The 27514-nt window shown below is 37.6% G+C and overlaps 1 protein-coding gene across 3 annotated transcripts in view; it reads left to right on the top strand.

Annotated features, from left to right (window-relative positions):
• Positions 1–2501: 2501 nt before the first annotated feature.
• NGLY1 (N-glycanase 1) overlaps positions 2502–27514 on the top strand; it is a 29803-nt gene continuing 4790 nt past the window's right edge. Inside the window, exons 1-12 of one of the 3 annotated variants that reach the window (XM_041466212.1) lie at positions 2502–2696; positions 3778–3892; positions 5912–6154; positions 8777–8936; positions 12147–12369; positions 12817–12938; positions 13353–13498; positions 13680–13790; positions 16050–16214; positions 17488–17676; positions 20822–20999; positions 21434–27073. In XM_041466212.1, coding sequence (XP_041322146.1) covers positions 2569–2696; positions 3778–3892; positions 5912–6154; positions 8777–8936; positions 12147–12369; positions 12817–12938; positions 13353–13498; positions 13680–13790; positions 16050–16214; positions 17488–17676; positions 20822–20999; positions 21434–21612 — 1959 coding nt within the window. In that variant the 5' untranslated portion in view covers positions 2502–2568 and the 3' untranslated portion in view covers positions 21613–27073. The remainder of the gene's footprint in view (positions 2697–3777; positions 3893–5911; positions 6155–8776; positions 8937–12146; positions 12370–12816; positions 12939–13352; positions 13499–13679; positions 13791–16049; positions 16215–17487; positions 17677–20821; positions 21000–21433; positions 27074–27514) is intronic. The other 2 variants (XM_041466214.1, XM_041466213.1) reach the window with 2 other exon arrangements.

Below are 27514 nucleotides of genomic sequence, written 5' to 3'. Positions count from 1 at the left end.
GCGTCCCCCTAGGCCCGTGCTAAAACGCCCGCCTCCCTCTGCCCCAGCCCTCAGCGGTACCTCCGCTGGCCGCCCTCCCCCCACCCGGCGATGGTTCGCTCTGCCTCTCTCTCCCGTTCCGACGGCGCGGGGCCGCACCACTCCGCAGGCGCAGGGGGAAAGAAGGAGGTGTGCGAGTACGGCCCACCGCGCTTCCTCCCGCCTGGCCCCGCCCGCGGGCGCCGGTGCGGGCGGGCGGCGCGATTGTGGGAATAGCCCAGAGACCCGGAAAAGACAATGAAATTATTTCCTTCCCAAACCACGTCGAGGAGGAATCACGCAAAGGAGGAATAAAAAAAGAAATTAAAACAAACAAAAAATCCCCACCTAAAATCCTTCAAAGAAACACTCCGGTGGAGTAACAAGTCTGTCCTTATCCTGGACAGACTACCATGGCAGAGCATAAAATGTTTGTCCAAGTCTCAACAGAGACATGAATTAGTTACAGCGTGAGTTTGCTTGTTAGGTGATACCTTTATATAATTTCAGTATACAGCAGTAAGAAAACTGAAATGAATTTACCCCCACGTAACACAATAATGTCTATTAGCTGCAAACACAGCTACCTAAAAATACAAACTGTAGCACAGTAATGAGGCACATACTGCAGGAAAAAGGGGAAAAAAAGGCCAAAAAGGAGATAAATGCAATATTTAATAAAGAAAAAAATTAAACATATGTCCACTTTTTTAAAAATGAAGAATCTGTTTTTAATTTAGAAATAAAATTCCTTGTGCATTTAAAGTGTTAGCAATTTGTTGGAAGTTGGCACTTGGTTTTCTAAATTTTTCACACTGCTTGCCTATGAGCACTTCCAAAGCATTGTTTACAAATGCCATACTGAGATGCATTATGTATTTATATGCATACATGTACAGCAATTTAGTTAATCTTTGTATTTCCTAAGGCAGCCAACACTGAGAGTCACATGTCTACATGAAACACATGGAAAGGAAATTAAAAGCTGAAGTAGCAGCCAAGGAATATGGCATCATCATAAATTAAAATTTTATTACTTTGGTACCAGTTCCTGAGGGCTGAAATAGTAACACTTTAACGATACTAGTAAGAATAATAAATGTAATCTCAGCAAAAGTGAACTGCCCTGTGTTAAATCCCAGCGTTTGTGAGGGATATGTACCACTCTCTTAAAAAGTCATGGAAGCTGAGCAGTGACCTGTCAGAAGCAGGCAGCAGAGCCATAGTGTAATATCACCTACACAATCAGAAGGCAGCTTGAATTTTAAAGACCTCTTTTGCTTGGAACTCTTTAAATCTGCATTCCTAATAAAGCAAATCTCCACAGGCCTTTGTGGCCAAGGTTCTTCACCACAGTTCTTTCAGTAGCAGCACAAACCAGATGTCTAGAAGAAAAAGTCCAAGAGGGTTTTTTTTGTTTCTTTTTTTTGCTTCTCTGGGACGGACTGTGGGTAGTGCAGGGCAGATGTCGCGGTGGGTGCAAGTTGCTGCGGTGACATTTCTGCTCGGGCAGCCCTGGTGAGCCTGGAGGTGTGGCACCCTCAGTACTGTCAAACCAGGGCAGTACAAAAGGAGATTTATATCTCAATGATGTTACTACCTGCCAAGGGGCTTCCTATCTTCCAAAAATATGGAATAGGTAAACATTTTCTTAAGAAATTATGTTCTTTGATCTTTGTATACTTTTAAGTGTAATCAACCAGAAAGGAGATGTAATCAAGCTCTAAGTTATGTCCAGGTGTCAGAAAGAGAGATTGCTTGTTGGCAGAATTGCTTTTTTAGGGTTCCACATGTTTCAGTGAAATCACACCTCAAAGAGGTGGAAGTTTACAAAGCTTGGGAAGAAGGATGTACCACTGTCAGTGGGCACAAAGAATAAAGAATTTATTGGACACAAGGCCATTTAGCAGAACCCCCAAGATAAGGAAGAAACTAGCAAAGCCAACTCAGCAGCAGTGCTGGGATCAGCTCTGACTGGATAAAAGGTAATTCTGGCAGGGGGAGTTTGCAACCATCGACTAGAGAGAAAAAGTGGGCATGTGGCCTAATCAGCATAAGAAGTAAGGGAATCATTTAACCAACAGAAGATAGCATGTTTATTAATAAGAGAACTGTGTAACTTGTATCCAATGAACATGAATGCCTTTGTTTTCTAGAATGTATAAATAGTGATAAACTTTGGTAGTCATCGTGCTGGCCTTGTGCACCCCTTACTGCGCAGATCTATAAATAAATCAAACACCTCGACCTTGGGTGTGGATTGGCGCCTTGCACACCAGGTGAAAGAAGCTGCTTTGGGACACAGAGCCCGGTGTGGCCGGGAGGTCCCGCTGCCCGGGGGTGCGGGGTCAGGATTAACCCTTTAACGGGAGCTGTGGGAGCGGGGGCCGCGGGCGGTGCCTCCACCGCCCCTCTTGCGCATGCGCCCGGCTGAGGGCGGTGCTGCCCGGCTGAGGGCGGTGACCTCGGTGCTGGCACGGCGCATGCGCTTGGCGCAGGGCCGGGGGCGGGCGGCGCGGCGCGTCGCGGAGGTTGGGCAGGCAGGCAGCGATGGCGGCCGCCCTGGGGCTCTCGTCCTCGCCGGGCTCCCCCGCCGTGAGCGAGCTGTGCCAAAACAGGCGGGAGATCTTCCTGGAGGCCTCGCGGCTGCTCCTCACTTACGCTGACAACATCCTCCGGTGAGCGGGGTCGCCGCCCTCGGTCCGCGGGCAGAGCCGCGGGGTCCCGCCGGCCGCTCCCCGGCTCCGCGCGGCGCCTTCGGTTCTGTTGTGTAATACCGGAGCTCAGAAGCGTCTCGCGTGGTTTTGTCGGTGTTTTTAAATTAATGTTGCTTACATTAACAGAGGTGGAGTGTTCTGGGTTTCTGTTTCTTTATTTATTGCTGGTTGGTTTGTTTTGAAAGTTTAGGAGTTTGTGTATTAACCACAAAATGATGCCTTTTTCCTGATTTTCCACCTTAGATGGGTATTGAACTCCCTAAAAACAAGTTGCTGCACAGCAAGTAATTTAACTTGATTTAAACTTAATTTTTCCTTCATTTTGACTTCATTTCAATTTTTTTATTCTATTTTTTTGCTTGTCCTATGCTTCTGACTTCGCAAGGTTGGTACCAAAAGTTAATTATAGCTGAATTTCTGCGAGGTGGCTGTGCAGGGTGCACATACTCGCCAGTATGTGTGGTTGACCTTGGTGTCTGCTGGCAGCTCGAGGTGCATGGGTGCCCCTCCCTGTCTGTGCCTGGCTCCTCAGCCACTTGTTAAAGCTGCTGTGGACAGAGAATGGCGAGTCCCGGGCTGGCTTCTTTTAAAGAAAAAGGTTTTTAAAGGAGTTGAAAGAGGAAAGGGGAACTGAGAGGTAGTACAGAGACCATAGTCGTTCCACTCAAGTACCAGGCAGCTTAGCACAGCTTTCCGTGGTGGGACCCAAGCCATCTAGCATTGGTCTGATGGGTTCAATTAGAATGCGCCCGGTATAAGGGGATGTGAAGTTGTCTCTAAATGTCACTACAGACTTAGCCCTGCTAGGTATGAGTACAAAACATGAATTCATGAACATAAATTGCAAGCTAGACTTTAGCACCAGTTGGTAACTCAGAACTAAGTACAAAAAAGCATTTATAAAGTCAAAGTTTTATGTAGGTTTTGACTAAGTGATGTAAATTAAACTAAATATCAAAAAAAAAAATTCTATAGTGCAGTTACCCAGCTTTTAAGTGTCTACTTCATTTGCAGATATAATTATAACTTTCAATTTGTTCAGGAATCCCTATGAGGAAAAATACAGATTAATTCGGATTGGGAATCCAGCATTCTCCACAAGGCTGTTGCCAGTCAGAGGAGCTGTTGAGTGTTTATTTGAGATGGGGTTTCAAGAGGTAAGTATAATGTAGTAACTTCAGGTATCTTCATCTGTTTACATGGTAAAATTTAAAATTTGAATTTTTTTTTCTGCTTCTCTAGTTGCAAGGCAGTAGATTTCAGGGCAGTTGGTATTTTCTTTCAGTCCTTGTCTGCAAATATCTGTAGCTAGCCAGCACAGAATTTAGATGTGGCTGCTTCAGAAAAATGGTGAGCTAATCTAATCTATAACAAGATTTTTTTTTTGCTGCTCAGGCACTGCTGGTTTACTGAATGGCTGGATGCATATCCATGCTGGCACAGAGGAAGTGGTGGGAAGCAGGGTGGAAACCCCTTCTCTTTGTCGTAATCTGCTGCTTGGTGAACATCAGGCATTACAAATGAGTGTTGAAACTGGCATTTTAAAGAGAGAAAAAATGTTTAAAAAGCCCTGCTCTTCTTCATCTTCCTACCATTAGTAGGGTCCTGTAATGATTTAGATAAGGGAAACTGATCTGACGAAAACTTAATCTTCCAAAACAGAACCAGAAATGTTTTTCAGCCAATTCACAGTGCAGCTGCACAAGTACTGGTGTTGTCATGACAGCAGTGGAGGGCAATAGACGGACTGTTCAAGTAGTAGTAGGAGGGTGAGTCCTTCAAAACCCATTTTTAAAAGTTATGAAATGTTATCCTAAAATAGTGTTAAGTGAATCTTGATTCTGTTGCAGTCAGAAGGATGCATTTAAAAGATTGCTTTGTGTTCTGAGGTGGTCCCTGTCTTGGTGGAACTTTAACTGAAAAAGCTTGTTAAACTAGAAGCAATTTTTATAATTACTGGAAAGCTGGTATAAAAACCCAGCTCTTGTTTAACGGTGCAAAGCTCTTGCTTTGCTTTAATTTGTCTGTTTGATGCCACAAACTGTATGGATGTGTACATTATGTTACTCAGGTCCAGCTATCATGAGACCTGTGCCTTCTCTTTGGATAAAGTTAATTACTGTAGTTTTGTAATTAAAAGAAAAAGTGTACTGAAAGAAGTGGTAACTGCAGAGATAGAAATTGTTTGTGGATTTATTCTCATGCTGGTGCTCAGGAGACTTTTAATGGTGTATTTTAGCCAGGAGGCGGGTGGTGTAGCTAAGGGCAGGTCTCTGACAGTGTGTTGCCTCAGTGTAGAGTTACTGTGTCAGTCAGAGCTGGAGCTCACAAACTTCTCTTTAGCTGCATGGCTAATATTGTTCCCTCTTTTGTTTCTGCTTGATAGTGGATTGATACTTTCCATTTAGTTTTGTGGTGATTTTAAGTGTTAACACGAAGTCTCCGTCTGCAGTGATGTGTGACCTCAAGTAACTGTAGGTAAAAAAATTACCTTCGTAAGTAGAAGTGCTGCAGTGGTAGAAACTGAAAATGTTAAAGGATGAATGCTTCAGGATATCCATGTTTTTAGTAACCTGTTCCTTTATGTTTAGTACACATATACTTGATTTTGTCATAATTACTGATCTCTTGTTATGCTACTAGTAATCATGTTGCAGCCAAAAGTAAACCCCAGAAATCAACCCAGGTACCAGTTGTAATAAAAGTATTATTGCCTATCTGAAAACTTAAAACTTCAACATAAAAGATACCAGTATGTATGAGAATTTCCAGCAGATGCTGTTATAGGGGCTTCTTCCCTCAACATTGGATGTCTTCCTGTGCTGCCTAGGATTTCATTGCTGTACTGTCAGTGCTGAGCTGAGCATTAATTGTTTATTTCTGTTGTTGCTGCTTTCTGTGCCAAACCATAACTACATAGCCCATGAATGGCTCCACAAAATAAGTTACTAACCAAAGCATATTGTTGTGAGCCCTCTTTCTCTAGATTGACTCTAGGTTCTTTATCTGGTAGGCTTCTGAAACTGTGAGAGGCTTCAAGCTTCTACTGTAAGGGACCTAATCTAAAAAGCTGAATCCTGCCAAGCCTTAGGATGCTAACTTCCAGTAAACTCTTCAGCTATAGCTGCAGATCATTGACCAGCATTAACTGCTGAATTCACTTGTCTAAATTTCAGGGAGAAACTCACCTGGTTTTCCCTAAGGAAGCTTCAATTGAGCAGCTACGTAAAATCAGAGACTTGATTGCTGGAGAGAGGAGTAGCAGACTGAATGAGTCAAACCAAATCCACAGACCAGGATCCTCTGAAACTGTCAGCAGCACTCAGACAGCTGCACAACGGCCTTCAAGACCTGTTGACTCTGGCTTTGCTCTTGCCCGTCAGCAACCAGAAGCATCACTTGTGCAATCTCTTGAAATGGTAATTATAATCTGCAAACTTCATAGACTCGTTAGTCTTGCATATAAAGATTGAAGAAGAGTTAACTGTTAGGATAGTTAAATGCTCAGAGAAAATGAGTCTGACCACATAGCTAATCTTGCTTTTAGAAGGTTAGACTAGACATTTTTTCCCCCAGTGGTTTCTGAAGGTTTCTGAGTGTTTTCTTCAGTTTAGATACTACTTAAGGATGAAATGTGCTATAAACAAAATATTAGCAAGATATTTTGTTGAAGATGTCCGTGAATATTCTGTTGATCAGGGTGTCAAGGAAAAAAGCTGATAGGTATTGAAAAGGAACAGCAAGATGGGGAACAAGGGGGAGAGTGGGAAGTTTGGTGTTTGAGAGCCAGCAGAAGAAAAGGAGCATAACTTGCTTATAATCGTTGGTGTCTTGGTTCATGCATTATGATCTCTGTGTATAGCCTGTGAGGAGGGCTTTCTTTTTTCACATGTGCCTGTCATTAAAAACAGAAATTTAGCCAGACAAGGACAAATTTATAGTTATCTAGGCTAAGTTTCCCTTGTCCAAGAAGGTGAGATGAAGTTCCTGATCAAGATAGAGCAGAGTCCTTTCATCTGATGTTAACTGGCCCAATGGGAGCAGACTCAGCACCTCGTACAACTTTGAAAAATTAAGTTATGCCTCTTGGTAGAAGCTTTTAAGGATGCTTTGGTTTAACTTTCTGAAGAGTTTTTCCTCCTAGAACCAGTGTCACTTTAATCTCAAAGCTGGTGTAAGTTGTATCCTTCCAAAAGCTCACTTCCCATGCATCCTTAAACACAGTTTGCATGTTTTATATTATATTATCAGTATATTGTTGGATATGAACTATGACCTACTGTTTCTTCCCAATGCCTACCCAAGTCAGTGAATGAGAATTCAGTAGAGAGCATTAAATGACCCATCCTCACACAAAAGGTCTTTTGGGAAAGCCACTGTTGTAGGCATGTTGTATTGAGACATTTAATCTACTTATGTTAGCATGACAGTAGTTGCCTCTAAAATATGCTGACTGGATTTGTTTTACTTTGTTGGAGGTTTCTGGGTTGGCTTTTTGGCCTGCTTCTAGATTTTTACTGTTTCAGCCACTTCTGCAATGGTGGTTGGAAGTGATTATGAAACCTGTAGAGTGATTTGCTGCTGCTGTACTGCTTAGTAAGGGAAGCTTTGAAAGTTGAACCTGCAGTGACAATGATGTTGCACAATGTCAACACAATGTATTCTGAGGTTAATCCTTCCAATTTCTAGTTATTCTGCCCCAACATACACTAGCCATCAGAGTTGTGGATCCATTTCTCTGAAACTTCATTTTCCATGCCTGGGTGGTGGGACCAAACTTACTGCTGTTTAGAGGCATTACTAATGCAGTGTTTGCACTCTCTTAGAGTGCTGTATGTACCTGATCTCTACAGGGAACTATACTGATAGGTCTCTGAGCCATTTGGTCTTTATAGTCTGAGTTGATTGGAAGGAAGTCTGGCAGTGACTTAGCCATTTTGCTTGCACAGCAGTGGGGGGTTTGTTTTCCAGTGAGTACACTGCAGAGTTTTATTTGTATTATCGTTGTATGCACTGCAGATGTCAGAGAGATTTAGAGTTGTTTCTGTTGTGCAAGCATTTTTTTCTTGCCTATGTGTTTCACCTGTCATTCATGGGAGGCCTAGTAAGTGCAGGGAAAAGCAGCTTACTTGAAAGAACAGAGGAATATTCATAAATACACAGTTCTAGGAACCTAGCCCACCATTAATTTGCCTCATTGTTTTCAAGGCTAAAGGCTGAAACATGGTGTAGCGATAGAGAAAAGGTGCCACAGGCTTCCCCCAAAAATATGCCAGACTCTTACTTTCAAAATCTCATTTCACTTTCTATATTGTTCCCTTTTAAATGGGAACAAATAGTTTGCTCAGCTACCAACTTCATTATTATTAACTTCAGTTGTTAGTTTTATTATCTATGTGTGTACCTTCTTGGATGCAATGTGCCTCTAGGTGACAGTAGGATAACTGACTAAAGAAACCTAGTTCTTATATCCAGTTGCTACTGAAACAGACTGGGTGGTTCAGTGGGTGGTTACTGGGCTGTCTATATAAACCTCTATCAGAGTATCTGTAAAAGAAGGAAGTAGAAACAGACAGGCAGCATTTGTGAATAAGAAATAGTAAGCAGAATTCATCAATAATTTAGTTCTACAAACCAGTGTAGCAGTGTCCAGAAAATGAAAGTGATTACATGTCTTTGTGTGGATTTTGGGTAAAAGGTGTAGAAAAGAAAGTTCAGGGGGATTAGATGAGGAAGAGAAGTCAAAGACTTTCCCATTAGAGGTGTCTTTAAAACAGTTTTCTCCCTAAGTTAGTTGACTTTTTCACTCAAGACACCATTCAGAATGCTCAGAGATGACAAGACTGGCTTTACAGTTTGGGTGGTGGTGTCTTCAGTTCTTGTTGATAGCTTTGCAAATAAACATTTCACCTGCAAATAAATATATAATGTCAATATCAACAGAGAATTATGGCTGACTTAAACTAAAACAGGAGAGCTTGGTTATTCTGCCTGAAGGTGAAAGTTCATAAATCATCTTGTGATTGAAAATCCTTTTGCAGGCTGCAAATATCTTGAAAACAATTCAAACAAAATTTGAGGGGCTTGTATTGATGTATGAGAATCCTTCTGTTCAGCAGAAAGCACTGGCTGTAATTCCCCTCCAGGAATTGAAAAGCAAGGCTCAGAAAAAGCTAGCACAAGCTACAAAACTGGACAAAGGTAAGGCTGCCAAGTTGAAGTGTGTATGAAAGTAGAAATGCTCTTTCAAACGTACCATACGTTGTCGGTGTGTGTTTGGTCATATATCTGCAGGTTCCAAATGCTGTTTCTAAACTGGAATTGCCTTCTTCCTAATTTACTACTCTCTTATTTTTATTTCACTTTTGTCATCCATCTTTTACAGCTTTTATGTAGAAATTTTGGACTCTTAATTTCTGAATTGGTAGAAAAAAACACTGGGGAAACAAATGTTGCATTCCTTGAATCTCAAGTGAAATAGCTACAAGATGAGGAGGGGAGCTTCTTGTTCAAGTAGTCATTGTTATGAAATTCTCAGAGTGCAATTTTCCTGTATGTACTACAGTTCTAAATTCCAAATAAAACTTTTAAATACCACTTCTCTTTTTTAAAGTGATATTGGTGAGATTTTGAATGAGATCTTTCCAAGATGCAACCTGATGGAAATAAATGATCACTTTCCTTCCTAATGCTGAAATGAATAGGGTTATTCCCTATTCCTCATGGAGCTAGATATGAAATGTAGGCATAACTACTTGTGGCATGAGTATTTAAAATTTATATTTTCTTCATAAATGTGAATTTGCTTTGAATGTATGAGGTTTTTGTCAGTTAAAATGACATATTTCTATTTTCAGGTGATGGTTTTAGATTTGTTTCAGTGGTATAGTGAAATGTTGCTTCTATAGGACAAATATTTTAAAAAATACAATTCCAAGACCATATTTAAACAAAAAAACATTTTCACCGTGAATCTTTGATAGAAGACAGTCTCAAGCAATTCTGCTAACTTTATAGGAGTGCTGTTGGTTTGCAAATCAAAAATAATCTCTTCACGTGTTTTTTTTATCAATTACTTTGTGGTGTCTCATACAGCCACACGGTAATACATAATTGTGCCTTTGGCATTAAGGAAATTTTTTACAGTGGATTTTCTCAGTAATTTTTCTTCTTCTATAAAACTGTATTGGGAAGTAAGAAACCACATGAACAAGTACAAAGCATTCTAATTCAGCAGCATGGAACAATACAGTGGGGAAAAGAGACTTAGCAGTAATAAATTACAACTATAAAATTTCTTTATGAAGGAAAAAATAAAGAACAAGCCTGCCTCTTAGAATCTGTTCTGATACTACTGTGCACATTGTTTAAAAAGGGGAAGGAAGACGGAGGATAGTGTCCTGGGTGCTTCTTCCCAAACCATCAGGCTGATTTAGTCAAAATAGCTTCCAGACCTTAATTTAGATACAAATAAAGGGGAAGGGATGGAACTCCACTGTTTCGGATTGTGACAGCTTGAAAGCATTTTTCAAGAGCTTTATAGAAACATTTGTTTTGGAATGGACTGTATATGAGATGTTTGGGTAATGGGCTTTCAGCTTCTTTGGTTTCTGTCCTGCTGCATTAAGACTGCCACCTCTGGGAATAAATACTTTGTGCTAGGGGATACTTGTTTTTAGGATAGGCCTTGCAACACATAATAAGCATTTTTGGCTCATAAAGACTATACTAGGAAGTTAACAGTAATTTGATGAGAATTGTGGCTTTGATTTTATTATTTCCCTTTGCCACATTTCATTAGAAAGATAGACTGAACAGTCAAAAATAACTGTGTATCACAGCCAACTGTTTTCTGTTCAAATAAATCACATTTTCCATGTGATGTTTTAATGAAGGATTTATTTTGCAAATCAAGGGAAGAATGTTTGTAGCGTAGCAATCATATTTTTAGAGATGAGTTCTAGTTTGAATGTTGTTATCCAGGAAAAGAGAGTATGGCCTGTGCTTGAGATCTTCTCATTCAGCTTTTAGCAAAAAGTTTGAATATACAAGCCTATCCATTTTGTAAGCAGTAAGACTTTCCCTGAGTGTTCCAGCACAAAGGTTTTCCACATACATGAGTAAAAATGGAAATTTTACTATCATTAGAAGTCAGGTATTCTTGCTTTCTTTAACAGATGATCTCTTCCCATGCACGTCATGGTCTTGGCAATGTGTGTTTGATGGCATTAGTGCTCCTACAGAGTCTTTTGTACCAAGGATGGCTGCAGCTTCAGAGCAAGATGTGAAATGGGCTTAAACACTCATCTTAAGGTTTTTTTTTTCACCATTCTGAAAAAGGAGCTAGTGCATAAACTTGTAGTGCAACTGCCTTCAATCTCCTTTTAGCAGCATTTTTACGAATTTATTTTATATGTTAATATTCATTAGTCAAACCTGTCTGCACTGTGAGTAGAATAAAGCTGTAGTGCATAAAAATAATCAGGCAGTAATACCTATGATTGCAATGTGGCCTAGGTGATAAAGTTATTAGGAAGAATTATTTGAATATTTATGCATCTGAGAAGGAAGAGTATCCCTCTGCACATTGTAACAGGATGTGCATTTAAAGATTCTAAGGCGTTTAAACAAATGGATCTTTCTTGAAAAGCTGGATTTTTAGATTTGCTTTTTAGGTAAAATGGGGCTATTTCCAGGTGTCAGAACAGTGAGAATATGTAAGTGGATTCTAGCTCCTGTTGTAAGCAGGAAAATGGGCCAGAAGAATCTGGTGTCGTGAAATCAGCTAGAGTAGAAAACAACACATCCTGTGTCTGCCTTGGGTAAGATGAGAAAGGTGTTTATTTGCTGAAATTACAACAAACTCAACGTGTTTGCATGATATATACATATTTTCTACAATAATTAAGCTGTGTTTGTAGGTCTATTTATAGAAGGCCTGTACACGTGGTTGTTCAGATTGCTGCCAGTGTCTGGTTCTTCGGTATTTTGAAATCAAAGCAACTGTTATTCCTAGTTTAATAGGTAAGAATAGGAAAATATTTTGGAGCAGAAAAATAATTAACTTTCTGTTCCGAAGTCCTGGAAGAGTATGAAGGGCATCAGGAACTTCACCTGGCTGAAATGTAGATCTAGCTTGTTTCTCTGAGCAATTTCTTATTCTCATTCTAGTTGTATTATTTAGGACTGCAGTTTTTTGTTCTTAAATTTGAACTTACTCAGTCTTGGCAATTTAGATTTCCTGTTTTGTGTGTGTTTAAGTAATACATGAAGCTTTTTAATATGGTTTTTATATTTAAAAGTACATAAAAATATGTAAAGGGCCAGAGATGTTAATTTGTATAGGCGTTGTCAAGTTCAACTAAATGACTTTTCCATTTGAACCAACTGGGTGTTTTATAAATTTTACAGGTGCACATGTGAATGAAGAGGACTTCTTACTGTTGGAGCTTTTGGACTGGTTTAAGACTTCCTTTTTTCATTGGGTAAATAGTCTTCCTTGCAGCAGGTGTGGTGGGCAGACAGAGCCTAAAAGTGGCTACCTGTTGCCTACTGATGATGACCTAAGGTGGGATGCCAGTCGAGTGGAAAACCATTACTGCAACCAGTGTCAGCTCTGTAATAGATTCCCAAGGTGAGCATACAGAAACTTGCTCTCTTTTTTCTTTCAAGAAACAGCTTTGTATTTGTGCATTTTGTGAACAGATGAGAAGTTGTTCATTCAGAGAGAAGCTCTTTTTAACTAACATGACAGAATGTTTGATGAACCAGCAATTTCTCTGCAAGATCTGAGATTTTTAAAAACAATATGTGCTTTCTCTTATGTGGACTTGTTCTGAATACTTGTCTGGCTTGTTTGGGGTTATTTAATGTTAATTTGATGAACTACAGCTTCTAAATAAAATATGTTAATATTGGAACTATATAGTGTTTTGTTGTTGCAGGGAAAACTTCACTTCTGGAGGAAACCACAGTGTAATATACATCTTTTGCTGAGTCTGTAGCAGAAGACACAATGTAAAGATTTCTGAAAAGGGAAAATTTTCAGTTGTTCTTGTTTTGTGTTGTTTTTCTCCTGTAGGTATAACAACCCTGAAAAACTTCTGGAAACCAGACGTGGACGCTGTGGCGAGTGGGCCAACTGTTTTACACTGTGCTGCAGAGCTGTAGGGTTTGAAGCAAGATATGTCTGGGACCATACAGGTATCAGTATTCTGGAGTATTGTAATGTTAATACAAACCTGTGCAAAAGGAGGTTGGGCATTTTATGTCTCTCAGATCATATTACCCATTAGGCAGTGTGTGCAGTTACACAGTCAGCTAACAAAGACAATATACATTCAATTTCCTGTTTTGCCTGATAAGATGAAATACAGCTCTGCAAGTAAGATTAGATGACTTACTTCGGAATGATACAATCTTTAGCTGAATGTAAGGGACTGTGATCCTAAGAAAGAGGAAGCTTTGGTAATGTTTCTATATGTAGATGAACAGAAAACATGTTCTTTCACCTGTTCCTTCATTTAATAAATTGGAAAAAGTTACAATATTCTGCAAGATTAGAATAGAGGCTCTGTCTTTATAAGTCATTGTTTATTCTTGGCCTTTGTTACATAGATCATGTGTGGACTGAAGTATATTCTTCATCTCAGAAAAGATGGCTTCACTGTGATCCTTGTGAAAATGTCTGTGATAAGCCTCTTCTCTATGAAACTGGCTGGGGAAAGAAGCTCTCCTACATAATTGCATTCTCCAAAGATGAGGTAGGAGTAATGATGCTAATAATAAACAAACTTGCCCTGAAGCAAGCATGCAATGTATTCCACCTTGGTGTGATTTTCATAATTATTGTAGAAAAGCATATTTTTATTAACTATCGTCTTTAAATGAAGCAAGATATGTGGAAATTTTTGGTTGCTTTATTTTCTTCCACTTGTGCTTGAGGTGGTAGATGTCACCTGGAGATACAGCTGTAAACATGAAGAGGTACTCTCTAGAAGGACGGCACTCAGTGAAGCTACACTGCGAGAGACAATTAATGCACTAAATAGAACGGTATGTCACTTTTCTTCAGTGGGTTTCTGGCACTGAAACACAAGTATCTGCAGAATGTGAAGTCCTCAAGCAAAGGAATGTATTTGGTAACTTTACAGGAATATCCATTCACCATGGATAATAAAAAATGCTGTTAATTACCCATTTTACCCTGAATACCCTGAATACATACAAATCAGATACAGTGCTGAGCTTATGGGAAATAAGATAAATAAAGGTATGTGAGAGTATTATCATATTATCTCTTCATACACAGATGTGTGTGTATCTGTTGTTTTTCTTAGAGACTTTGGAGCAGACTTACACTTGCTGGGAGTAAACTGCAACTCCTTAGTAACTATGTGGACTCCTTCACGGTGACTGAATGTTTTCCACATCAGGGCAGCTATAACTTGAAAACAGTAGCATTTACAGTTGTAAGAAATGCAGGTTTAATTTTCTTTCAATGGCTTTTTACAAGCTCTAGGAAGTGAGAGCAATGATTCCTGGGCTGTTTCCAAGACTTCCAAAAGGTGTTGATACCATCAGCAGAGCTTTGACTCAGAACCACATGTATTTACACTGTTCATGCTTAACATCCCCAAAATACATGGAGCCATTTGCACCTGCATGTCATGATTGCAGACTTCTCTGCTAAGCTTTTTCCGCTCCCTACCTGGGACACCATGAACTTGATTCAATATACTAGAATACCATAAAAACTTTTAACCACCTTGAGGTTTCCATTTTGTCCTCCCTTCCTTATAGGGCTAATTCCTATGCATGGAAACATTACTTCCAATGGTAGTAAACAGCTGATGACTTAAAAACAGATTATGCCTTTTTTAAGGCCTGCTGGCTTCAAAGTTACAGCCATACATTTAGACTGTGAATAACTGAGCTGGACTAATATTTTGAGACCAGGGCTTGAAATAATTTTAACAGTAATGAAAAATTAGAGTCACGGAGCAGAGCATGGAGAAAAGTAACCAGAGCATCAAAGTGTTTAAAGGAAATTGTGGATTGGTTTTGTTAATTTAGGATAAACCATATCAAGCTTCCTCTGAGCTGGAGCAAGTTCAGCAGTGCTGCATAGGGATATCCTAAGTGTCAGGGCAACTGTTAGACTCAGGAAGGCCTGATGTTTCATGGAAAACTGCTGCAACCACTGGTTGTCAACCATGAGCACAAGCAGAGGTGTGTTTCCCCTCCCTTTCTGTGTCAGAACTGGTATTTGGCATCTGGAATTTATTCAGCTGGAGCTGTTTCTCATAATTTCTCTGTATCTGCTCTCCTTTATACAGTTCCACATTGTTGTCTGGAACAAAAAAGTCTTCAAATGTTTCTTTTGTGTAATCTCTATTAGCAAAACTTGCTGGGGTCAGAACTGCATTTGAGATAATTGAAATGCTTATCAGCCTCAAGTTTTAGGTCCCAGTGGGCTGAGTGTGCATGCCTTGGGTGATCACCAAACCGGAAAAAAAGATGATGTGTGTAATAATTTACATACTCAATGTTGAACTTTTTTCAGCCCCATGTGGGTTTATCCACATTTAAAGAAACAGAAGGCTTCACATTCCAGATTTGTATATTTGACATGAAGATCATGTAGACAAAATACTAACATCTCAATAAAATTTTTAGAAGTTGTTTACCAAAAATTGCTCATAGTTCTAGTCTTGTAGGCAAAGACATATAGTTTTTTTACTTTTCACTAATTTTTGTGGAACTAAGTTTTTCTTAATTTTCTGACATCTGAAAAACAGATGTCATGGTTTGTTTATGACTAAATCAGTGAAATAATGCTTTCAAAGATTTTTGTTTGGGCTTAATCACAAAACCAAAACTGTTGCCAACCAAGTCGTTCCACCTTAGAGAAGAAAACTTTGAGCACAAATGATTCTTGCATTCTCTTTCCTCCAAATAATATTGAGAATGGCTATGGTACAGTATACATATGAGTAGCTATAAAAACTGTTATGGAAGTGTTTTATTGTCCAAATAAATGTATTAAAAACAAAGCACAAACATTATTTTAAAAGAATTCCACATAGTGCCCGCAAGTTCCTAGAGAAAGCACTGCTGTCACATAACTGTGTGCTTATGACTTGTTTGTATTTATGTCTGTGGTATAAGATTAATGTTTCTAACAATCAGTCTAGACTTTAAATGTTAATCCATTTTTCAATTCTATTTTTCCCTGTTGGTGTCACTCTAGAGCAGAATTACAAATACCATTTTTTCTGAATGTTTTCTTTTTTCCTAAATGTCTTTTTTCAGAGACAAAAGTCTTTGTCAGAAAATAGAAAAAAAGAGCTCCTGGAAAGGACTATTGTGGAGCTTGTTGAGTTTATTTCTCCTAAAACACCTAAACCTGGAGAATATGGTGGAAGGACATCAGGCTCAATGGCTTGGCGAGTAGCCAGAGGTGAAATTGGTCCAGAGGTATTTAACTTTGACACTGATGACCATCTTAGAGGTAGCTAACTGAGGCTTTGTGTTCATGGTCTGTAAAAACAAACAAAAAAAGACACTTCATGGTAGATAGCCAGATTCAGCTCAAACAAGTGAATCTTGTGAAAACATTAGGTGAAAGTTTGATGTGAATTCAGTAGAGGTCCACAAGTCATTTTTGAGAATTGGTGATGGTCTGTTGATTCTGATAATGTTTGGGACTCCTTGATATGAAGTGTGTTTTGTTCTTAAAAGTTAAAATACTTTTTTCATTTAAGTTAGTTTGACAGAACTAGAAAGTTTAAGTTAGTTGAAAAAAAATAGGGAAAACTGTAAAAAATTTTCTATTTGTATTATTAGTTACTTCCAGATTTTAACCAATAGTAGGTTTTGGCCAACTATTTTTGTTAATAAAATGTGGGAGCAATTAGAATTGTGTAAATTAAGCAATCTCTTAAATAATAAGCTTTATTGATTTTCACATCAGTATTTTTTTTACTGTTTCCAAAAGTAAGGCTTGACTTTTATGCTAAGATATAGTTTCCCAGAACCATAATAATATTTAGCTTGAGTCAGGATGCAAAGATGTGACCTCAGTTTTGTAGCAATCCCATCATGTGGAATGTTTAACTGTCCTGAACAGAAACAGTTAAGTGAAAGTAATGAGCTTCTTAAGAGATTGTCTTAGTTTGAAAAATTAATAGTTTATTGCACTTCTCTGTTGTTTGGAAGACTTAATTTCTTAAACTCATAAGAAGAATGACTTTTTTTTTTTTTAAGAAAAAGTAATACTGTGAAGTTACAAAATTTGTACCTTTAAGTTTTTTGAAGTTGATTTGTAAACTGGCGTACACAAGCACACCTTTTTATGGGTGTCCCAGGTTTGCTATTCAGAATAACCATTTACTTATTCACTGTACAAGCAATGTACTCAACATATAAATTTTCTTACTTACTAATTTCTTACTTAAAGGATACTCTTTCATGCTAGTTTGTTAAAAAAATTACTTCTAAAAGTAATTATATGAAAATTTTAAAAATAAAATTACTCCTCCCTTCTGGAAAAGTTGCAGCTGTGCTGTAGGAACTGATTTAAAAGAAATAGTTTTGTACATGACATCTTTTTAAAAAAAACTTGGGTTTTTTTCACTTGGCAGCAAAACTGAATTGCAAAACTGTGACATACTGTTTAGAAGTAATATAGTCTTGAGGGAATTTAGGCATTGGGGAATGAAGGTGCTTGTATGTTTTGGCTTTTTTTCAGAAAAGAAAAGAAGTAGTTTTTATTCCCTCTGAAAAGGAGAAGACATCTAAACTGTTCCATCTCGTCTACAATGTAATAGATGATAGTTATACACGAATTTCCAATAACAATGAAAAAATAAGTGGCTGGGAAGCAGGTGTTTGGAAGGCAGAATCTGTTTGGAGAAAGGTTGAAACGGATTGGAAAATGGTAAGAACAGCAATTATTAAAAGCCTATAATGTACAGTAAAATGATGATAACTCCAGTAAAACAGAAAACCCTTGCCAATGTTTGGATTCAAAACCTCTCTCAGTGCCCATAGAATTTAGCTGATGTTAGTAAATGCTGTTGTTAAGATTCAGTAAGATTGCCAGATGGTACAAGAAATTAGAAGTAAATTTAACGTGTCTTTCAGAAAGGATGATTGAATTCTCTGCAGGTAGGTAAAATCCTTGCCAGAACGCCAAATTTATAAAATGGCTTCCTTCTTAGGCTTGTGGGAAAATGCTGTTTTATTGAAAAGCAGTACTTCTCTCGAAATAAAACAAGGTATTTGTTTTTTTAAGAATAGTTTTATAGCATTAGATCTCTTTTATGTACAGCCAAAGGAAGAAATTGTTATCCTAAATAATACAATTCCATCCATAAGAAGACAAAAACCTATCAGTTATCCAGAATATTGGATACCCTGCCCAGAATCCTTCCCTAGTGTCAGGACTGAGGAGCACAAGAGTCATAGGCTCTAAATCTAAGAAGAGAATTGCTACCTGTGGAGTGGGAAGGAGTCATGTACTAGCAAACAGCTTTTTCCCACCGCAGCAACCAACTGTGGAACTGATTCTTGTCAGGGAATAGAGCTTGTTACTGCTTTTTTCCTCTGTCATTTTGCTAGTCTGTAGGGTCTCTGACCAAATATTCTCCTAGCTTCTCATTGATAAAAATGGAGCTAAGTATGTATCTGCCTCTTGAGATTTTCTCTCCTGGGTCTGTACATAATTGACTTGCAAAATGCAGTGGGAGAATTACTTGAATAGGCTATGCTGCCCTAAAGAGAGAGTAAGGAAAGAAATGGGAGAATAGTATGAAAGATGTCACAGCGGGGTAGACTTAATAGTAAAAGAGAAATAACAAAAACTCAGAGTAAGGAACAGATGTTCTCTGCTTCCCCAGGATCTGCTAAAAATCTGATACTACATTATGTTTGCAATTCTGCCTCACGTTTGCAAGAAACATGCTGTCCCTGTGCTGAAACTAAACTACAGTTTTTCTCAGCTCTACTTATCAGATAAGACAGGGTGGGACTGATCAATAAAACCAGGCAAAAAGACTTTATTTACCCTTGTATTCAGTAACACCTCAAAAGGATGAGATGATGGCGTTTAGAAATTAGGAGCTACGACTCCAGGTCTCTCTCAGACTTGTGGATAAGGCATGTTAGTTCTGCAGATTTGCATCGTGCAGAAAGTGTGTAAGAATCTTAGAATTTAAAATTACTTTCCATTGGGTGTTGTTTGTATAATGGGAGATAACAGCAGAGGGAAAGGTTGTTTGCGGTTTGCCTGTTCTTTTCGTACAAGATGCTGCTTCGGAGTTTGATTCAGCAGCTGTCCAAGAACTTAAAAGCCAAAGGAACCTTTACAATAATACTTGGTTAACATTTATCGTGTGATGAATGGAAAGGCATTTAAATCTAAAAGCCACAGAAAATGTATCTGTAAGTATTAGATGAAGAGTAACAGAAAATAAGCACTTGGTTTTATGGTACACAATGCAAACAGGTACAAACTACAGATTGTGTCAGATTACCCGGAGATAACCTGGTATCCAGGACTCAAACTGGCAGACCACAGTAGGTGATAGTAATAGTGTAAGAACCTATAGATCTGAAATCCGTGGACTTGTGAAAGGCTTGTTTTCCAGAAGAATTGCTGCAGTGGAAGAGAATTTGAATGAGTTGGTTGGTTGGTTAGGTTTTTTCCTCTCAATTCAGACATTTTTTCAAATAGTAGAAACAAAACAACCAAGTTTGAAAGTTAGAAGAAAGTCAAAAACACACAAAAGAAAATTTTAAATTCTTTTTTTCTGATTAAGTGTTTGGATATTATCATGAAAGATGAAACAGACTAATGTTTGAGGCTTTTTCAAAACTATGTTTCGTGCATTTCGACCAAGTAGTATTTAATGGGGTATTTTGGCTTCCTTACTCAAATACAGCAGTCCAGTAGGATCTGATCAAGGGAAAGCTCTTGCTAGAACCAGCTGAGATTCTGAAAAAAATGTGTGGAGGTCAGCACCTTAATGAACATTAGGATTACATTCAGATGAAAACAGCTTAAATCATTACATTTTCATAGGTGATCTTCAGTGTAAGACCTCACAACTTTAGGGGTTTTAAGCTTTCTTCAGTGTGAAAATAGTAACACTAAAATTCTGTTTAGCAGTGTGTCAATTACATTTCTGTATTAGGGTGGGATGTTTAGTAAAACAAACTACTGTGTTGTATTATCATTTTATTCTGGTTTGTTCTCTCAAGATTAAAAAATAAAGAGCTGACTAAGTCCACTCAGTATGATATTAATCAGAAGCTTGGACATGACAGAATTTTTATTAATTTAGGATTCCAAAAGGATCATGGTCATTTGGACTCTTTAATCTGTAGTGTCTGTTATTTAGGTTTGCTGATGATAGATGTTGGACTTGAAAGAACTGTCAGGCACTTGTGCCCAAATTCTTGAGAGGGTTCATAGTAATTTTAATGAATGTTAATATGTGAGTGTGGCTGTTCAGCCAGGTGAAGTTCAGGACAGCATTGGGACTAAATTAAATTAAAAGTTGTAACAGGTCAAATAATGCTAATACGGGATTTATGAATGGCTGGCATGTATGATTTGCTTTAACTGAGGCACATCAGGTCCTAGGAGAAGCAGTGTGCAGCCACAGCTGAAGAAGCTACTGATTGCACTGTTCTTTTCATCAACAGTACTGAACAACTGAAGTGATACGTGCATTTAAAAAAACCCTGAATTCTCCTTCTTTAAAAAATGATAAGCTTTCGGTGTTTTTGTGGCTTGAACTCTACTATGGATGTTGAAATAGTTTAGTGTTCCCTAGCGAGGGGCTGTGAATGAGGGGCTGTGAACATGTACAATTACCTAACTGTGGAATATACTTGGGGATGAAGAAAGAGGTTTTTTATATAAAATTGTACTTTGTACAGTTTTAAAGGTTCAGGGGCTTAACAAATAATGAAAATGTGTTGTCCTAAGATTTTTATATCCTTGTTATGAGGATTAATTTGATGTGTGTTGGCTGTCTCAGTTTTTGACATGCTGGTTTTGTCTCCTTTCCATGTAGGTTTATTTAGCCCGAAAAGAAGGGTCATCCTCTGCTTCCATCAGCTGGAAGTTTGAGTGCAAGTCAGTCGGTCTAAAAATAGATAACATTTCAGTTAGGACAAGCAGTCAAACATTTCAGAGTGGAAGAATACAGTGGAGACTTCACTCTCCTACAGCAGAAATCGCTCTGATAGGAGGTATGTGTTGAATTTAAATAATGAATTATATCATGTAGCAGAGGTGTTACTAGAAATAAATAGTTTATATGGAGAGAGTACTATGCAAACACTAAAAACAAAATATGAATATTCTTTACTTTTCCAACAGTGTTTCTTAGCAAGGTCGAGAAAATACTGCGCATTTAATTAAAGCTGGTATAAAACTCAGTTTTATTAATATGCACAGCCCTACCTGCAACAGAGCAGGGCAAGCAAGAACACAGAGTGAATACAAGATACTTTTGCTTTACTAGGAAGGATAGATGCTTCTATGTCTGGTGGCAAAAGAATCTGAGTAGTTGCAACTGAGATCATTAAACATCCATTACAGTTTTTAGCATTTTTAGCGTGCACTCTATTATTATGTACTCTCTGGAGCTGTGGCTTACTGAATTTTCTATCTTTTCCTCCAACAGATAAAAATCTTTGCTCCTATTCAGATTTTTCTGGAGCAACGGAAGTTATGTTGGAAGCAGTTCTAAATGGAGGGGATGGTGAAGCTGCATGGCAACACACACAGCTGTTTAGAGAGAGCTTAACAGGATGTGGGGAAAATTGCTTGGAGATAATGATAAAACTCAGTGACCTCTGAGAATCTGAACTGCAGAAATGTACTTTGGATTCCTTGAAGACATTATACCATGGATACAACATGAAGATTTGGTTGGCAATTCCTCTTCATCCTACTGGCAGATTATTTCCTGTTTCACTGCTTCCATTAAACCAACTTGAAACTGCACGTGTATTGAATAGGTAAACATTACAATGAAAATGTCTTTGCTATAAAAACAAACACAAAATTAAGGGATAAACCATTAAGTACCCTTTTCTTAAACTTTACAATGAAAAGGAAACAATTTTTAAGAAGCAAAACATGGTCATGTTTCAGAAGCACAAAGCAATTGTAATTGATTTTAATTTGGAGTTTTGGGATTGGCTTGCTGGTTTTTTTGGTTTTTATAATCTACTTGGAAAAACAGATTGAATTGTGTTTTCCAATTATAACAGATGCTTCTGATGATTTTAAAATACTTTAAATGATGTTAGAGGATTTAGACATTTCTTTAAAAATTTGATTTTGTGTAGTATCCAGAATAAGTTAATTTCATTATTGCTTCAAAATTTCCTTGTTAGATGTCTAAGTATTAAACCTGTGTTTAATACCTAGAACTATTTGGAAGCATGGTGGTTGCTGGGAAAATAACCTCATTTTGAAAGAAGTGTTCATTATGTCCCTAAAATTGTCATAGCCTGTGATATGAAATTGAGGCTTGAAACTGAGTAAGAACATCATATCTTTTTCTATGAAAAAAATAGGTTATCCATTATAAATATTTTTAATGATATTAATTCAGATTTGCTTAATAAATCTTTTAAAAGTTAGGCATGTAGGTTGAAATCCTTTTAAGCTGTTGTCTTGACTTGCTTTAAATACTCTTCCCAAATTTGATGTTAAAGTATATACATTTTTTTCTGTTCAATTAATTCAGTGTTTAAATTTATTTTCAGTCAATATAATAAAAAATTCTATCCAGGAGACATCAGATGTTGCAGTGCTATGAATAAAACATGGAGTGAATGTTCAGATTAGATAGTCTTTATCAGAATGTGAGGAAGGCCTTGCCTGGATTATACAGGAGATATTCTAATATAGAACTAAAATGCAATGTTCAAACTATGGTCTTATTTTTAAATAAGTGAGAATTAAGGATGATGCTCTCAAGATCAGTGTTTTTAAAGTTTTTCTTCCTTTTTCTGATCTTTCCAATCTCTATATTGATTTGAAGTGTTTGTCAAGAATAATTTATGTTGAAATAAATGTTTGCTGACCTTTCAACAAATCTAAGCAAATATAAAACTATTCAGATTTTATTAGAAAACTGCATATGCACAGTGAACGAAGGAATCTTAAAAAATAGTAGATTATGGCATCTCAGAAGTGGCAGAACAATGTGTGATGGATTATATACTTTGCTTCAGAATGTAAATGGACAATTTATGAGGGGAATTAGAGGAGTCTCTCCCATAATATATATAAACAGAGTGACAGGGTATTTATTGTATTGTATACACTGGAAGGGTGTTTATCAGTTCTTGACTAATGCAAAGTGAACTTGCCAGTCTCCATTTAAAACTTCTGTATTTGGTTTCAGTTAAATGCTTTTTCTGAAATTTTGAGTGGGAACCCAACAGAAGAGTATTTTAGGTGAATATGAGTACTACCTTGTAAGAAAAAAGGAAGACAACTCAGGTGCCACCAATCAACAAAAGTGTTTCCACTTAATATTTTGATAGCTGAAAAAGTTACTGCTTTAAAGCAGAAATTGTTTTTGCAGTGTAGTACTTAGAGGATCTTGAGGAATTGCAGAATTCCTTAATGGCATCTGGTAATGTGAAACAAGAAGGCAAAATATACTTAAAAATATTAAGTTAAAGTAATTTTCTCATAATTTTGGTCAGAATCTCTGGGGGAAGAGTAATAGCTGTAGATAATTTAAAACAGTAAAGTAATTGAAGTCCATTTTTAAATAGTTTGAATGAATTAAAAGATGGAAAAATGCCTTGCCAGTCTAATTAATCAAGAGGTACTTCTGTATTTATAAGATCACATGCAATGAACAGAAGTGATTATTTTAGGAAAGAATTAATAAGGAAAACCCTCACACTGAATAGAGCTAATATGAAAAATTTAAATGGAACTCCTTCAGTTGTCTTTGGAGTATCCTATAAACAATGAACACTTTGAATCTCTTCACACATAAGCTGTTTTAAAGGCACTGATTTCCTCTGTTGATCTCCACTTCAGCCCAGCTTTTAATACATTTAAATTTATTTTTTTTTTAAACCACAGGTAATTCGTCATCCACAGTTATTTAATGTTAACTTATAGTATCCTGAATTTGCAGTATTACATGGTGGGAAGATCTGTGCTGCTCTAATTCTCCTCTAAAAGTATGGTTATTAAGTTATGCTGGCAATGGTACAATACTGGGTGAGTGGTAGATGGTGATCAGGGCACATGTAGATAGAAGTCAGTGCTTACTCGACTTTTTAGAAGTTTGAGGAGGAGGAGATTAAATGGGGAAATTAAAAATACTGTTGCCTAGAAATATATGGCTTAATACAGGTAAAATCATCAATGTTTTCTAGAATCCAGCTTAGTCAGGTGCATTTTAAAGAACAACTGGCTGTCCACTGTGCCATCCATGGGTGCCTTCCAAGGTTGCACTGAGGTCTAACAGTGAAATCTTTTCCATGAAGTTTACATAAATACTATACTACCCAATTAATGCTTGCAAACTAATTCTGGGGTGCATGGTTTCCAACAGAACTATGTGGGAGCCTGTGCAGAGAATTCCTCCTTTCAAACACGTATTTGTTGTGCTGTTGTCTGTCTAGTGTTGATTGTCTTCATATCCTGTTTTGAGACTTAATGCTTAGTAATTTCCTACACCCCAGGAAGTTGCTGGGAAGATGTATCCTTAAAATATATGAAGCCCCTTCTAGGCAGTGTAGAAAGAAAGAAGAGGTACAAAGCACAGCTATGCAGGAATCAAACTTCAGTGTAAATTATATGACTTATAATGAAAGTAAGTAGTGAAAATTATCTTATCTGATCTTGTAGGAAAATCTGTCTCCTTAATTCATTTGTTAACATGGGAAGATTTTTCACATATAGTGGGTTGGATTTAAGATATAATCCTTATTATGTGCAACATCAGGAAATGTAGAGCACTAAAAATAAAGTGTGTTTGTCTCCATAGTGCGGTGGAATGAAAACAGATGGCAGGCAGCACATATGGCTGCCAGAAGCTGGGAACACCCATTTGCAGAGTTCTTGCAGCTCTAAACAAAACAAGCCAAAACAAAGGAACTCCAAGAGGGGCAGAGATTGTTCCAGGCAGATATCAGGACATATCTCTCTTCTCCACACCCACACTCGTCATTTCTTTACCTCTGGTTGCTCAAGCTAGAAGTGGAAGTAAACTACCAGTTTAGAATTTAATGGACCTCCTTAGTATTTGTCAAAAGTTAGCATTTCTTAAGTATAGGCGTTATTTAAAATAAGCATCTGATTTCCATTGTAAGTTCAAGCCTCTGGGTTTGGACAAAATTTGAAGTTTTACCAGTGTTGTTCAAGCAATTCAACAACATAAAAAATGTGTCAATATTGAAGGGACTTCTGTATCTCAGCTTCATATCATATGGAAAATTGAAAAGGAAATTGCAGACACGTGCCTTCCTTAAATCCAGTTGCTGGCTTGGTCCTTTCTATACTTTGAGTATTTTGGGGGAATTTATTCAACATTATTTGCAGTAGTTCAGCTTACCTGGTGCTGGTTCTGAAGGTTCTTTATGGGGTACTGCTGTTGCAAGCAATGCTTTATGCTTTGTAACTTATGGCCTATCTGAACAGTAATCAGCAATGTAATGTATAGTATGTGTATCTGTATGAACACTGGCAACATGAGCAACACTGGTCATATAGCTGGCAACATGAGCAGAAGGAATGAGTAATAGCAGTAATACCTGGGACAATTGGGGGGTTTTTATGCTTATCTTGGATATTTAATCCAAGCAGAAGGACAGTAGAGTAAAAAAAAAAAAAAAGTGTCTTTAGTAGATTGAAAAAGTTCCTTTTCACTTAAGTTTTTAATTTCAGGAGTAGAATTTTGAGACCTCCCAGCCTATGTTATGGAACTTAGGAGTGACCAATTAACCAGCCAAGGTCAAATATATGTATTTTGGGGTGTACAGGTATTATGAAATGTGTCACGGCTTAAATGTGGATAACAATGATTTTCTCCATTGTTAGGACTTTTGTTCTTATTCTTTGGCTTGGGGGCTTTTTTTATGGTAAGCTTTGTAATTAGGCTTTCACTTTGTTTATGATTAGCCTGCTTCAGTTTCTTCAGCTTTATTTTTTTCTCATCTAACTTAAAATACATTTTAATTTACTTTAATTTATGTACACAGTTGCAGCTGTATGGTAAATACTAGGACAAAAAAATAAATTGATTTATTTATTTGGTAAAAGGAGATTAAAGGGATAGATTAAAAATATTCAAACTCAACAGAAGAAAAAGCAATAGTAATTAAAATTGATGATGCCCAGAAACCCATAAAGTTACCAGGACTTAATAAAATTTTATGGCGAAAGAAAATGTAATGGACTACATGAACTGATGCTGGCAAAAGTAGCTTCCAATGACTGACCCTGTTTATGAGACATTTTACTGTGTGTTTTTTTTATATTTATGTCCCTGAAAGTTTTCAGTAGAAGAGAATTGCTGAGACTAATGAACAGGGCTTTTTAAGACTGAGATTTAAGGAATATCTGAGTTTAAATATTTTTTATTTTTACTAGTTTAAGCTATAGAAAATATTTTAGAATTAAGAATAGGATCCCACTTGTTATAGATCATTCCTTCGCTTGTTCCAGTGAATAATATGGATCTTTGATTTTGTAGAAAGTGTGTTTAGTGACATGTTGTAGCCAGGAACTTTAGGTATGCATTACCTGTAAGGATGTGAGATTTCAGAGCTGCATTGAGCACCTGCTTAGCCTTGGAGGACTGAGTTTCCCATCAGAGGTCTTACAAACTGGGGGAAAGATGATTTTGCTATGCATTTCAATGGTGATATTTCAGTGTGTGTTCTGTTAACTTGATCCTTTTATTACATAATACTGAGTATTGAAACTTCAGTAATATTGTGTATTATCCTTGAAGTCCCGGGGAACATATTTTCCCCACTGAAAATCATCAGCTAGCAGCTTATCTCTGTTGCAATCAAGGAAATGCTGGGCTTCCTTTAGATGAGCAGTTTGGATAACAGTATACAGACTGCCCTGTGGAACAGTCCTAAGGAAACTGGCTGACATAAGAGAATGAAGACATCTGAGAGCACTGTTTAAGCAAACTTGAGCTAAAGTAGGTGGAACAGTTGGTCACAGTCTCTTAGAGCAAATGGAGCAGCAAAGTACAGAATGGAAGGAGAGAGCCTCACTTCTCGCCTCTGCATTATTGCCACCGTGAGGAGAAGGATGGAAGGTAATGGAATGTATGTCTTTCCATGCTTGCGTTGTATCAGAAGTCAAAATAACATAGTTAGGCTGCAGCAGCTTTCACTTTCAGCCAAAGTGCCAGGGAATGCATGGTGTATTAAAAAGCAAAGTTCACTACTGGCAAAAATGATGTAAAACTTTACTGGCCAAAAAGGAAGTGCCTGGTTTTGGACTGCATTAAGAATTGTGGTGCTGTCCTGCTTTGGTTTAGTATGAAGCATGCCCAAAACTGGTTTTGATTTGTGCTTTCTTTTGTTAGGTTGTGTAGGTTGGAGTTTCTGCCTGAGTCTGCTAACTGATTTCCATGATGTTGGCAATAATGCTTTAAAAGAAAACAGTCCTGGTTCCCCTCTTCCCCTGCCCCAAAAAATCTAAAACAAAACATTCAAAGTAAAAAATAAAAACACCCCAACTAAGGATGTAGGAA

The sequence above is a fragment of the Pyrgilauda ruficollis genome, unplaced genomic scaffold (assembly GCF_017590135.1).
Source record: "Pyrgilauda ruficollis isolate IOZ18807 unplaced genomic scaffold, ASM1759013v1 scaffold2, whole genome shotgun sequence".
In the NCBI taxonomy this organism is placed as follows: Eukaryota; Metazoa; Chordata; class Aves; order Passeriformes; family Passeridae; genus Pyrgilauda; species Pyrgilauda ruficollis.
Note: the sequence above shows the minus strand (reverse complement) of the source record. Positions and strands in the feature narration are given on the sequence as shown.